Genomic DNA, 15,075 nt, shown 5'->3' with positions numbered 1-15,075 from the left:
ATGCTTCATAGCCCAACCATGTTAGCAATAGCACCATATCATCATTGTAGGGACTCCATGCACAGTCCTGTAATACCTTTTTGTCACATAATATTAATTTTATTTTTTCCAATTTTTTAATCCATACTTGCACACTGCGGCATGCCATGCAAACATACTCATATTATTAAAAAAGAAAAATTAAGTTATTTCCTTTAATTTTTCTGACATACAGGATAATAGTTTCACTCATATGTGTACGTGGTATGACATTTGTGTCCATATATCCCCATTTTTACAATCCCTTTTGCCTCTCTACACTCCTGTATACAATCTTTCCACATACACTATGGACACTGACAACGGGGTCTAAACAGATGGCTACCTACTTGCTGGATCGCTCTACCTGCCTCATTTCCATGGGATTCACCTGCTTATGAGATGATTTGCATACTACAGAAGTTTCTATTTTAGAACATGCATACGCACAATGCTCAGCAGCTCTTACTGAATCTAAAAATGTTCAGTCCCATGTAAGCAGCGTGGCATGATGCCTACACGAAAAAAAAAAGTGTTGCTTTATTAAATTCCCCCATGGACTCATTCATTATTATTATATTCTGAACATGAGACCCCTTAAGGGTCTTCACTAACTGCACTCTTCACTTAGATCTCATATCTGCCTCACCCTGAAATAAGTCTTATTCAGCGAAGTTTATACAATGGACACTTCACGCCCCTCTGACTGAAGAAATATATGCTGCTGTTACACTTAAAGCATGACCATGGTCTCAGATCTGTACATATTTAGATTTGCCCATCCTTTACAGAACATCCTTTTTTAGAATTAGGAATACATAAGAGTTTCAACTGTTATTGTCAAAGTCTATATCATCCCAAAGTAAAATACAAATACTGTAATGTCTGTAATGACTGTAAATGTTCCATATTTTGTGTAATAATCACTTCTCCATTTCTGAATAAATTTAGTTGCTGATCATTACACTAAAAGGGGGCAGTGATTCCTTTAGACTCAGAGTAATTTTGTTCATTCAGGCAGAAAACAGTAAATAAATTTGAATTCCTACCACAGATGTGTGCACCAGGCTTGACCCATTCACCAAAAAGTACAGGTTCAGTTGCCATAGTAACAGTTAGAATGACATCTGCCCCAACAACAGCCTCCTTTGCTGAAGAGCACACCTGCACGGTTCCTTTCACGCTGCTTGCAAACCTTTCAGAGTTTGACTGCTTATAATCCCAAATTCTGACCTGTGGACAAATGAAACACATCAGTAGGTTGATAATTGACTAGATTTAAATTCCAGACACATACTCTGATTGAAAGGACAAGTAGCATAGTCAGATGAATGCTTTGAGCTCTTTCTGTTTACTCTGGATCAATCCCAGCTGGGAAGTTATTTTTAAATGGAATGGCCAAACACCATGAAAACTTTAACATGACACCCATCATTAAAATATTTGTGTGCTATTTTCTTAAAAAAATATATTTCTGGATCTTCAGGATCTGTGGATGTAAAGGTATATGTTCACCACATAGCTGGCTACAGAACCGGTGCAATATTTGTGAAAAAAAGCAAATGGTGGTATCTAGAAAACAAGCAGCATTAACACACTTGTGACCACAAGTGCTATGAACGGCAATGAATAGAAATTTTTCAGACTCTCTCAGCATACATATATGTTAACATACTGAACTCAATATCCAATACAAATATTTTAATTTGTAGGAAATTCCATCATTCTAACATGAATTGTAATGAAATAAACACTATTCTATAATTCTACAATCTTTACCAATTTTTATACCAAAATGTGAAGTCCTAAATTCATTTGAGACATTGTTAAATTTTTATCACATTCCCAGTTATGGATTTAATTAGAAAAATACTGACAAAATCCATTTCCACAACCATGCTAATACCCTAACATGACTGCACAGTTGACTTGTGCCCATTTACATAACCATGCTAATACCCTAGCATGACTGCACAATTGACTTATGCTTAACCTTCTGATTAGCATTATGTGGTTGTAAAAATTAGAAAAAAAATTAACTAAATAAATAAACAAAATAATGAAGCCACTTCCTAGTCACACTGAAACATGGATGTGCATGACCGAAACAATATCCTATTCCCCTAGGTCTGCCTGGGGCTTTCAAGCCCACACTCATATTGTTATGCCTTAGGTATGCATTCTAGATGTGGCTATTTTATTTATATAGGTACAAAAGTGTAAACTAAGCTAATGAATACATGACCTTTTTAAGCTTAACCATGCATCCCAAACTTATCTGACTTAGGGACCGTAACATGATTCTAAGGGGAATATGTTGGCTAGGGTTTGTATGCTGAAGCATTTACAGGCTGCCTCTGTCCATTAGGAACATAGGTGCCAAACCAGGGGTGAATTTCTGATTCCCCATCCACTGGTCCAAATTATGCTTGAATTGGTCTAGGGAGAACTTTGCTTCACATGGATGGGAAGCCTGTTCCTTAAAATGGGTACTCTGAGACACATACCAGTCCCTCCAACATACACTACTTATGTCACAAGTAAGACGTAGTTCCTTAGACTGCGTATGTATATATATATATATATATATATATATATAAAAAACACCTTTATTGAATTATCACTTGTGACATAGGCACATTTACATTTTATATAAAAGTAATCAAACTGTATTAACAAGTTAAAATTAATAAACATTATGCTTCACATAGATTGCTATATATCATATACCCTAAGCAACATTACATTATTTGATTCCTGCCCCCCCCTTTTTAAACAAGAAACATCTTTATTAAACAATCACTTACAACACATGTAATTATACATTTATATAAATGAAAACAAACCACATCAACATAATCCTAGTTGCAAGCATTTTACATCACAAATCATACTGACACACTCCCAGTTGCAAACATTATACATCACTTATAATCTACCCAATCATTTTAAGTCAAACATTACATAGCTCATTCAAGTTCTGCCTTCTTTTAAACCTCATTCCTCCCCTGTATGTATTATTCCCACAATTCCCATTTTTTTCCTTTGTAGTTTGCTCCTAGTGTTTTTCTAAAGATCTCAATTCCAGTTGTTTTATTTCTGTTACTATAATCACTACTTCTAATATACTTTGCTTAGATTTTGATTTCCTTTTTCTAGTAATTGGCAGCCACCATTATAATTAGAGACAACAAGGCCTTACCATATCTAGGCAATTCTACTTCTGTGTCATAGCTCAGAAAAATCATCTTCCTCGTCACACCAATCTGCCCATCCAGCATCTCCAACAGTGCATCCTGCAGAAAATCCTTAAAGTCGGCCAACTCATTGCACTCCCAGAAAATATGTTCCCAATTACCTCTTACTTCTCACCTCCAACATTTGATGTCTACCTCAGGAAAATTTCTCTGGAGTCTACTTTGGGTATAAAAATATGTATGTAAACATTTCCAAGCAAAAATCCTAAATCTTCTGCATTTTTTTGCATATTTGGGAGACTAGATTGGATACTTCTAATGCTATTTGTTTTGTAGACAAGCAGAAAGTCCATCAGAGCAGGATCCAAGGATGCCTTTTTTCCTGGCATAGATATCCCCTCAACAGAAGACTGAATAGAGGGATACAGCTGAGGTTATCTGCATAGAGCATATTGTATGTTCTCTCTCCTAGTGGGTGTATGGACTACATGGTCTAAGGTGTTTGTATTGATAAAGTACCGGAATCTCTGGGCCTGCATGTCTGGGGTCATGTATGATTCCCAGCTTAAAGTAGGGTAGTTAAAGTCACTCATGAGAATGGTATTGGCTTGAATGGTAAGCAACTCCAGTAAGTCTAAGTATGTGTTATGGATTAACTGGGTCTTAGAGCGAGGACCTATGGCTTGCAAGGATATGGTGTGGGACTCCAACTATAGTGATTTGGACATGGAGAAGCTCAAGCACATCATCCTATTTGACCAGCCTTGAGGTAGGATTGTTTCTGATGTAAACAAACCAAGCAGCAACCTCACAGTGTGGTGGGTGTGAAGTTCACTCCTTGAAACATGTTATACATCTAGTTCACTAATAAAAATCAAACTTTCAAATATGTACTACAAAATAAAATAGTAGGTAGTCCACAATTGAGTTAAAAATGGAATATCCTTTACTGAAACACATATTTTTGAAGCAACTGCCCAAGCAGAATGTGCCCTTACAGACGAGGAGAGACATTTGTCATGAAAAAAACAAAAGCAAATGGCCTTAGAAGTCTAGGAGAAGATTGTTTGCTTACTAACAGCCAAACCCAAAGTCCTAGGATGTAAAGGAACAAAAAGCTGCTCAGATTTGTGATTAATTTTAATTTTGTATAAATAATATCTGAGCTGTCTATGCAAATCCAAGATGTAAAGAACCTTCTCACTGGCAGACAGTGGAGGAGGAAAAAAGAAAGGGAGATAAATGGGCTGATTAAGGGACAACTCGTTGACCACCTTGGGCATAAAAGAAGGATTAATAAGAAGATACTCCCTGTCTATAAAAAAAATGGAGAAATAGCCATAACAACCTGGAGTTCAGACACTGTCTTAGAAGAAGTTAAGAGCCAAAAGAATTGTCCTCCAAGTACAATGTTGTAAGGAAGCTGAAAAAGCAGACTTAGGAGCCTGGGTCAGCTTTTCAAATACAAAATTGAAGTCCCAAGAAGGCAGAATAGGCTTCCTGGGAGGCTTGATATGAAGGATGCCTTTAAGGAATTGTTGGACCTCAAATCTAGAGGCCAGAGGGGGATTCAAGGGCAGACAAGCAGAGATTGCTGACTGGTGAGCTTTAACTAAAGAATATGACACACCAACATGGATCAGATCATACAAATAAGGAAGAACCAGAGGAAACTCCACTGATAGGGGATCCTGATGGTGACAGAGGTACCACACAGAAAATCTCTTCCATGTGGACATGTATAATTTTCTGCTAGTGGGTTTCTTGGCCTCCTGCATAACCTGAAGCATATTCACAGAAAAAAAGGTGCCTAAAAGGGATCAAAACCCAATCACCCACAGTGTCATTTGAAGAGTGGACGATGAGGATGGATAAGAGACCTGTTGACTTGTGTAAGAACATCTACCCATTGAGGTAATTTGTAGTGATTGCCCCTGGCCAGGTGAGAAAGAGGGGGGGAACCAATGCTGTCTGGGCCAAAAGGGAGTCGATAGAAAAATTTTGGGGGAGTCCTGGCAGATCTTGTCCACAACTCGTGGCAACAGAGGAAAGGGAAGAAAGACATACAGAAGCATCCGCTTCCAAGGAATAGACACAGCATCCTATTTCCAAGCCAGAGCACTTTGGTATCTGGAATAAAATAGAGGAAGTTATCTGTTCAGAAAGAAGGCAAAAAGATCTCCCTGAGGAATACCCTACTGATGGAAGATGTCCAGGGACACATCTCTGTGAATCCATTCATGAGCCTGTATTCTGGACCCTCTGAAAGATTCTGCCACAAGATTTTGCCCTGAGGGAATGTAAACCACCCAAGTCATTTTATACTAGACAGCTGGATCCCAGTCCTGAAGAGCTAGTCTGAAAAGAATATAGGGTCGCATGCATTCTGCTTGTTGACATACCACAGCACTGAAGTATTGTCTGTGAAAACGTTGCGGGGCCAGGGAAGAAAGAGGGAATGAAAAGCTTGCAGAACCAGAAGCAGAGCTCTATCTCTTTTATGTTGATATTGTCTGACATCTGATGAGGTGGCCAGAGACCTTGGACCTTTAGGGACCCTCAAGAGGCACCCCACCCCCTGTCTGAGGCATCCATGAGTGGGAATTGAGAACATGAAACAGAAGCCCTGAACTGAGAGAGAGTTGATGGATCCACCACTGAAGCTCAAAATTGAGACAAGGAAGAAGAGGAACCCAGAAGTCCAAGGGGTGGCAATGTTATGACACTGATTTGAGGTACCACTGAAGTTTCCTTATATGGAGCTGGGCAAGAGGGACTATGGCAATGAAGAAGCCATAAATCCCAGGACCATGAGAAATTCCATGGCCGTGACAGATGACAGTGAAAGAAGGGATTGGAAAAAGGCTATCTGAGACAGAGTAGAAGCCAAGAAGGATAAGGACCACCTGTAACCACTTGAATGAATTCAAGTGGTTACAGGTGTTCCTTATCCTTCTTGGCTTCTACTTTTCATGTGTTTGGTCTTGGTAACAGAGAAGGAAGCTGACCGTGGTTTTACTTTTTTATCTGAGACAGAGCCTTGAGGGAAGGAAAAGATGCTATCATGGGAACTGTCTGAAGCCTGCATCAGAGGAAAATATGATCCTGGAAAAGCATCATAACTGATTTCTGGAGGTTTATAGTGAACCCCCATCTGTGTAATAGACCAGTGGTAAACTGGAGATCCTGTAGCAGACTGCTGGAAGAAGGAGATTACATGAGCAGATTGTCTAGATAGAGGAATTCTGAATACCTTCAAGCCTGCAAAAAGCAATGACAAGAATGAGGCATTTGGTAAATAAACTTGAGGCAGTAGAGAGGTCAAAAGGCAAAGCAGAACACTGAAAAAGCAAGGAAAATACAAAGAAACAAACATTTCCTGAAAAGAGGATGGATAGGATGTAAAGATATGCATCCTTGAGAACAAGAATCTCAGGTGGTCCAAAGCCAATTTAGAATAGACGGGAAGAGGTGGAGAGACAAGGTGACCTGTCCAAGGGGAGGGGAAAGCCAACCATCAAACAGAACCAAGCCTGTCCTGAAAAGGAGGTTTCTGGGAGGAAAGAGTCTGAGTAGACTTAGCAAGAGGAGCACACCTAGAACCCTTCTTACCCTTCGGGGGAGGGCAAGATTGCCTACAAGCAAACACAGACTTGGAAGGATAGTTTCTCTGAAACTTAGAAATAGGAGAAAGAAAAATATGTTTCAGCTCCTGCAAGGCTTTGTCTTTATCCTAAAGAAACTTGAATAGATCAACAGCAGCAGTTCCAAATGTTTAGCCTTGATGTCATCAAGCAAAGCCTGATGACATATCCAAGAAAAATGCCTCATAACTGAACCAAAGCCAGCAGCCCTAGAATAGGCATCAGCTGCATTTGATAGACTAGCAAAAAACTTGTGAAGTGGAATCCAACAGGGAAAGGGCAGAAGCCTTCCCTTCAGAGTCAGGAAGGTCAGGAACCACCTTAAAAACCTGAGGGAGTTTCAGAACATACCTGGTCATATCAGTCTGGTAGTTAATGGCTCTAAAGAACAAAGTGGCAGCAGTGTAAAGCTTCTTGCCCAACATTTCCATGGCTCTCCTATCCTTATCAGAAGGCAGCAGCTTGGCAGATGGCAAGAACTTGTATGGCTTGTCAGAAGACACTGACACTACAGAGGATTCAGCAGAGACATCTGTAAAAAAGTTTCCACTCCTCAGACACCTTGTAGAACCTATCCAGCTTTTTTGGTTCAGGGGCTGAGAGTCAGAGGCTACACAAGCCAAAAGGGCAGCCAGAACAAGAGGAACATCAGATGGTTTGGAAGACTCCATCTGTAGGAGCTCATAATACATTTTTTGGATATCAGAGACCTGGGAACAATCCCACTTAAAACAAGTTCATCATATAGGCAATGGTATCACCAAAGGACAGTTCTTCCAAAGGAGAATCTGAACGTAAGGAATCTTCTTTCTCTGAATCATAGTCCAAGGGGGAAGGGATTTGGGAAGAACAGGCTAGGGTTTTTTTCCCCAGAGTCCAGATCCTCATCTGAGGAATTTAATTCTCTAGGTCGCTTGATAGGAGTGGTAGACTGAGGGTGGGGCAGGAACAGAGACCCCTTGAGGTGGTTTCAAGGCTATCAAAGCATTAAATAAACTCTGATTGAAATCCTGTCATTCATACTGGGGATTCTACCCAACAGGGGAAATATGCTTTATCTTTTGTTTCTTTTTCTGTGGGACATCCGCTCAAAACACCCTCAAGAGGGTCAGATCCCCGATGCGACTCTATAATGGTGGTAGAAATTTCCTCCCTTACTAAAATCTGAGGAATCCCCCTCAGTCCCGCAGATATTATCAATCAAGGTTCCCCTTCAATGTCAGGTACAGATGTTTGAAAAGCTTCTGAAGATGAGCAAGAATTTGGATCCATGCCAGTCTCAGAAAGGGTCATGGCAGAGGAATCCAAAGCAACCACAGGAATGTCTTCAGGGCTTTCACCAGCCTCTAGAGAGGCATTTGAGCGAGGCTGGACAGCAGCTGGATCAGGCCAGACTTTTTTGGCCTTTTTCTTGACAGACAGCTGAACCTCAATACTGGAGGATTCTGGCATATTACCCTGATCCAATACCGTAAGGCACTGGTTCTCAAGGTATACAGACAAAGATGAGAGGTGACTACATAGGGTCTTAAGCATAAACGTTATGATCACGGGAAGCACCTAAACAAAAGATACTTTGGTCATGACAGTCTTTATGGGGAATCAAACAGTGATATGGAAGGACATCTGTAGCTTTAGTTATTCAAATCTGAATGAATCTGGATTTTAGCACAACAGTCAAATGCAATGGTAACAGCAAATAAACTTTAAAATGCAGAATTCAAGTGCAAAATTCTATAAAATGCACAAGTATCACAGAAACTGCAATGTAAGTGGAAACTTACTATTTTTTTTCACATTCTCCTGTTTTTCCCACTGACTGACAAAAATCATTCCTCCTGCACTCCCTCAGTTGATTAGCCTCTTTGTTCTCCATGGGTTAAAACCCAATCATGTGGGGGCATCATTTATGTAACAACAGTGTTTTTCTTTTATAACCTTTGCCCCTCCCCCGTGATTGCCTTGCACACAAAGTCATGAAGGCCTGTTATGCTTTCTGCTGTTGGCCTGCAGCTTCCTGCCCACACCCCAAGAAGGTTGCTGTGCAAATGCAATTTGGCATAACCAGACCTATGTCCCAAGCCCATATGCTGCATGCCATGCCCTCTCCTGCAGTAAATGCTAGTACTGCTGTGGACCAAACTGCCTCTTTCCCTCTCACAAAGATGGACATACTAACACTGGCAACTCAGTCCCACCCTCCCTCACCAGGCTCCTCCATCACCACACCTGCTAACTGATCACAGGTCATCTGGGTCACAGTCAAGGGTTCATCCCACTTCACTATGAGGCTGGGCATTAGATGCATACCTCTCAACTGTCCAGAATTTTGCAAAATGTCCAGATTCTTGCCTTATAGTTTTGGTCTGCTCCTCATAAAATTTGTATTTTTTTCTGGCAAATTACATTTAGGACTGGAATCAGTAAATAATTACAGACATCTGAGTTTTAGACTTCATATGCTTTAGAAATTGCATGCAAATGCAAAACCTGTTATTCTAGCAACTTTCTAATTTTATAAGAGCATTATTTTAAATCTGTCCCGGATTTTGGGTCTTTGTACCCCCATTAATATTGGCTTTGTTCAGAATTCTTACATTAAGTAATTGGGAGATATAACTAGATGCAAATTTTATTCCTGGAATTATACCTATACATTATGTATTCACAATGCATTTTGTGTACTATCTGTTATGGACTGCTTGCCTTGAAGATGTGTTTATGCATCTGTGTTGTTCTTCAAGACAGACATCACTGCCTACAGAATCAATCAATTTAATGAACAAATGTTTACATTATACAACAAATTATCGGTATGTGCCAAACTAATAATTATACTGTCCACTTCTCCAAAATTTCCAGCTAATGATACACACCTACAAAGCATCTATGAAGAAAGCATCTGTTGTAACTGTTGTCTTTCCAGTGGCTCTGGATATATTTCTCTTAAGGCTCGTGATGTTCCCTTGAGAGTAAAGTTTCTGAGAAGAATATGCTATTAGTGTAATCGTTTCTTTGTACTATTCACTATGCTATTCTGGTGTTTATTTTTTAGTATTTTTAATCTTAATAAGTTATTCTATAGGTAAACAACTATCTGCTACTGTGGAGCTCTGAATGGTTCATTCTGATGTCCAAATTTACCTATAGGAAATCCATGCTCTCATAAAAGAAGAAAGATACAAGTGTTATCTGTGAGTCTGAATTTAGCTGCCCTCATTGAAAAACCCTTTGGTAAAATACAATTCCGCATCACACTGAGCCAATCTAACTTTTTTATTTTAATAGAAATGTAGAATTATTCCCACGGATGGTTCACATTATGGAATTTTTGCAGTTATGTTCTATAGAATGTGGCACTGTGGCAAATGCATTTTGAGGTAAGAATTTTGTCAAAAGTATTTTTGAATCTTCTTTGTTTAATTTAATTTGAATTTATTTATTTGTTCACTGGGTAAAACTAAATTGTTATAAATTCATTTCAGCCAGAACCTGCAACACAAAGGCAAGGGTAAATACAATATATACAGATAGTTTAGATTAGTCAATTAACCAGCGTGTTTTGGGGTGGTGGAAGGAAAGTCAAGTATCCAAACAAAGCTCACCCAAGATAATGGGAGACCATACAAATTCTACACAAGCAGTGACCAGATATCCGAACCGAAGCCCACCCCCTAGAGCTGTGAAACAAAGACCATGATTAGAGAGCTACCGTATATTTTCTGTTTTTTTAAATGCATGTGACAAAAAGTACTGTTTACAGAGGTACACTGACTGCTTCTTTCATGGGGTAGGATACAACTTTATGACTCCCCAAATAGAGATTGTCAAATCTACGTGGACATGTACTCTTTTTTTCCATGTGTTTGCAAGGCAGTAACCTGAAACAATAGCTTGTACACCTTATATTTATACATACAGCTTAGTCAGGCTTGTCGCAGTAACTTTTTGTATGTTTTATTGACTGGGTTAGTCTCACTAGGCTAGTAGCCTGTATTCAGGGGAGATCCAAGGAGGTATTTATACTACTAGGGGAAATTTGGCCAGGGCACTGGGAAACCTCCCCTAATCTTTACAATTGATGCTATGGGTTCTTTTCCATCCACCTGAGCTACCCTCAACTCAAACAGATGGAACACTGGTTCAGCATCTCATCCAAAGGATGACATTTAACCTTAGCTTAGGAGTTAAAATAACACAGCAAACATGCAGAGTTACTATGCTTGTGGTTTAGACACAACATTTTGTATGTAGACCTATCCATTACTTTACATTTCCCACCAGTGTTCAGTTTAAACACAATTGCTCTTCCACTTGGGGTTGGCATAATGTTAAAGTGTTAAGCTGCTTACCTCACAGACACATGATACAGGGTTTGATTCCCACCTTGGGGAAATTGTATGCTTAAAATGGCCCACAATGGCAGCTAGCCTAGTACTTGCATTCTGCTTGCTATGTGGTTACCTAAATTATTGTTTTTGTTTTATTGATCCAAGAGCTTCTAAGATTTATCTTCATGCAGACTCTCAGTCTTACATACTTCCATTTCTACTATAATGCTTTTGAGATGCATATTAAAGAATGTGTTCATACAAGATATAACTGGCTTTTTCCAATGTTAAATCGGCTTCTCTTAAACATTAATTTATTCTGCCAATGACAAGTGAGAATGTTATTAGAAGGTCAGACAGTTCACTAAATTCACAGGCTTGTAATCTATCAGCCAGATTTAATAAAGCCTACACAGGCCATTTATCATGTGTGCACGTTGCTCACTGTTTTAGATTCAGTAAGCGGCTATACACAGTGTGTAGAGCCATGCAAACAAGGTAAACACTGTGGCATGCTAATTATGACATAAGCAGCTGAACTGTATGCTAATCAACCAACCCAAGATGGAGGAGCAAATCTTCACGCTATAAAGCAACCATGTAGATTCAGTGTTGGTTTTCCTGTGAATTTCAAAACCTACTGGAATACAGCCATGGAAAGGAGTCTACACAGAAGCAATGTTAGCGGCTGCTGTTGCTTTAATTCATTCTTCTTCAAGCTATAAAGCAATTGTGTAGACTCAGTGCTGGTTTTTCCTATGAATTCCAAAACCTATTGGAATACAGCCATGGAAAGGAGTCTACACAGAAACAATGTTAGGGGCTGCTGTTGCTTTAATTCATGTGTATGTGCAACAGGCTGAAGTCTATGCTAGTGCTGCTGCTAACAGACCAGAGCAAGGAAGGAGAAGAGTTTTCAGACCCCAGGTAACTTATCACATTCTACATGACATAGAAATTGTAGAGCGCTACAGGGTGGATAGAGACACACTACAGGAACTCTGCAACCTTTGTAGTTCTCAGCTCAGAGCCAGGGCAAACAGAGGGGAACCCATGTCAGTGGGAGCAAAGGTATGTGTAGAACAAACTTTTAGCTATAGGTACCTTTCACAGATGAACAGGGGACATGATGTTGGTGTCACAGGCATCAGCATTCAGGATCCTCCAATTCCTGAATGTTATGCTCCAACATACCAGTGACTACATATATTTTCCCCGTAATCCTGAGGGCAGGGCCAGATATCTGCAGGAGGTCTACCCTGTAGTACACTACCCTGAAGTACTAGGTGCAATTGATTGCACACGTATAGACATTAAGGCATCACCTGAGGAACAGGGAAGGCTCTATGTAAATAGAAAGGGCTTCCACTCTATTAACTGCCAAGTCATGTGTAATGCCAAGGGAATCATCCTGAATGTGTGTGCTGGCAACCTCGGAAGTTATCATGACTCACATTATCTGGTATACCTCCCAAATGTATCAGATGTTCACTATGGGGGATATCCTACAGGGTTATTTACCGAGGGATTCAGGTTATGCACTGTAACCATGGCTGACGACACCCATCAGAAATGCAAGCACACCTGCTGAAGAACACCATAATGAGGCACACGCTCAAACCAGAAATATTATAGAGCATATGTCTGGGCTGCTGAAGTTGCGGTTCCAGTGCCTACATACATCTGGGGGAGCTCTGCAGTACAATCCATGTACATATACTGAAATATTCACTGTATGTGCCATGCTACACAACATCATCCTGAGAAAACAGCTTCAGCAGAATCAACAAGGGGAAGGGGCATGCATCCCATCACCAATGGTAAGGTCACCACAACCACACATAGGTGAGGAGTCAGAGGAGTAACCAGCAGCTGCTGTAGGTGTAGGCAGATGTAGGCATGCTCAATATGCCATTCCATTGGCCAAGAGGCAACGCCTAGCACACTCAACTCACCACCTAAGGGGCTAAAACCTTCCTATGCACATACATATAGTAACATTGATGACAGGCAACACATGTAAAGGCTGTGTACTGCTAGCATCAGACAGAGTCATCCCTAAACTAAAACTGTTGCAACTGCTGGATTTACAAAGCAAGTGTTGAACTTGGAGTGTATTGTGCAATAATACGAATGACTGGCATATCCTTGCATGCTGTTACTTGGTAGCATAAGCAAGTAAAAGGTGGATGATTTCTACAAAAATATCTTACATGTAACAGCAGAGATTTATGTAACTTGTATGTGTTCCTTATCAAGTAGTAGTCAAATATCTACATAGTCATACCTTTTAAAAGTACTGATGCTCACCGAATGTCCTCAGTTTAGCACCATATGTTTGCAATGGAAAATCATTAAAGAGATAAGCAAGTCAGAAAGTAGTGAGAAACATTTCAGTTTCAGACTTCACAACCCTCACAAGATCATTACCAACAATCATGCAAAAAATGTTTGATGCTATCAACTGTATAACTTTGTAAGACCAATACAAGTCCAAGGTACAATTACTAATTCAAAATCAAAAATGCAGATATACTAAGCACTATGTCAGCTATGCACCCTGAGCATCAAACACAAAGCGTATGTATCCCTGAATCCAAAAGATAGAAAACATGGATATGGCACAGTTATCATCACTTGCACAGGGTGTTGTGTGGGGGAGCAAGAAGCCTAGGCTGACACAAAAGGTCGCCGAGGGTATGTGAGTAAGAAAAAGAAGCAGGCAAACATTTGGATAAAGTAACAAATGGCCAGTGAGACAAAATGAGATTTAAGCTTCATGGCTGAACCATGTAAATCTTGTTTGTGTCTGTATGGGTCATCCAGGAGAAATTGATGTGTGAGTGTCTGCATGAACACAGCCAAGCTCTGTGCTAGCTCTACGTCTTGGTAGGCTGGACAGGTGTGAGTCATGCATGATAGAGGTGGCAGTTCATCATTATCGTATCCGACCACCACAAGAATTTGCTCTGCCAGAAGTTGCACTGGCATATCCACCCCCATGGTCAGATACACTGTTACTACATGAATGTGACTGATATCTACTTGATGAGCTCCCCACATGAGGAAGACCAGGACCATAACCCCATGGCCTGTCATGTCTGGGTATGGAGAACTCAACCACAGACAGAGCAGTGGACATACTGCCACTATGGGAGTGTGATCGGGCATGGCCACATCGATTAACAGCAGATTATGTGACTGACCTAAGCCCATGAGGATGCTGTTCCCCTCCCAGCAGCCCATTTCAATATGTCATTCAGATGATCTATTAGGTCAGCAACACAGTGGAGGCAGTCAGCCTGTGCCAAATCTAAAACTAAGTATTTCTCTGGAGGACCTATGGGAACATGCCTGTGCCTTCATTATGGCCTTAAATATATGTTGAGTGGCACAGGAAGAGACACCAGGATCAGGTGGGGATGGACAGCAAGCCTCCTTCAAGCACCCCTATCAACCCTCTTTGCATGGCACTTCGATTACATTTTGGCTACAGACAGAGTCAGGCACTGAAGCCACAGTAGGCACACTTCCCTGATCGAGTGTCTCACCCTCAACCTGTCCAATATCTGAGGACTCATTGGAATGGGTAGGCGTAGGCCTTCTGGCTGTGTTTGATGGAATTACAGGGGATGGCTGAATGTCAACCTCAGTGTCAGATTCAACCTCTGCACCCCCCTCCCCCATCTGTGCCTCTGTTTGGCCACCATCATCATCAGAGTCTGCTGATACTCTGACATCAGATGGTAGAAGTCCCACACTTCTCCTGTCAGGATCACCTGTGATAATAAGCAACAAGCACAGGAAAAATGAATACCTACACTACTATAGTCCAATATATGCTAACAAACAGTAGTGCCACTGTTAGACAGTACAGCAATGCAC

At 40.5% G+C, this 15,075-nt stretch overlaps 1 protein-coding gene across 1 annotated transcript in view; it reads right to left on the bottom strand.

Annotated features, from left to right (window-relative positions):
- Positions 1-984: 984 nt before the first annotated feature.
- The window catches only part of CRYM (crystallin mu), a 234,683-nt gene continuing 220,592 nt past the window's right edge, over positions 985-15,075 (bottom strand). The window contains exon 6 of the mRNA XM_044087222.1: positions 985-1,251. Within this exon, the coding sequence (XP_043943157.1) occupies positions 985-1,251 (267 nt within the window). The remainder of the gene's footprint in view (positions 1,252-15,075) is intronic.

The sequence above is a fragment of the Protopterus annectens genome, chromosome 11.part0 (assembly GCF_019279795.1).
Source record: "Protopterus annectens isolate FY-2018-M chromosome 11.part0, PAN1.0, whole genome shotgun sequence".
NCBI lineage: Eukaryota > Metazoa > Chordata > Ceratodontiformes > Protopteridae > Protopterus > Protopterus annectens.
This window is presented reverse-complemented; position numbering and strand designations above follow the sequence as displayed.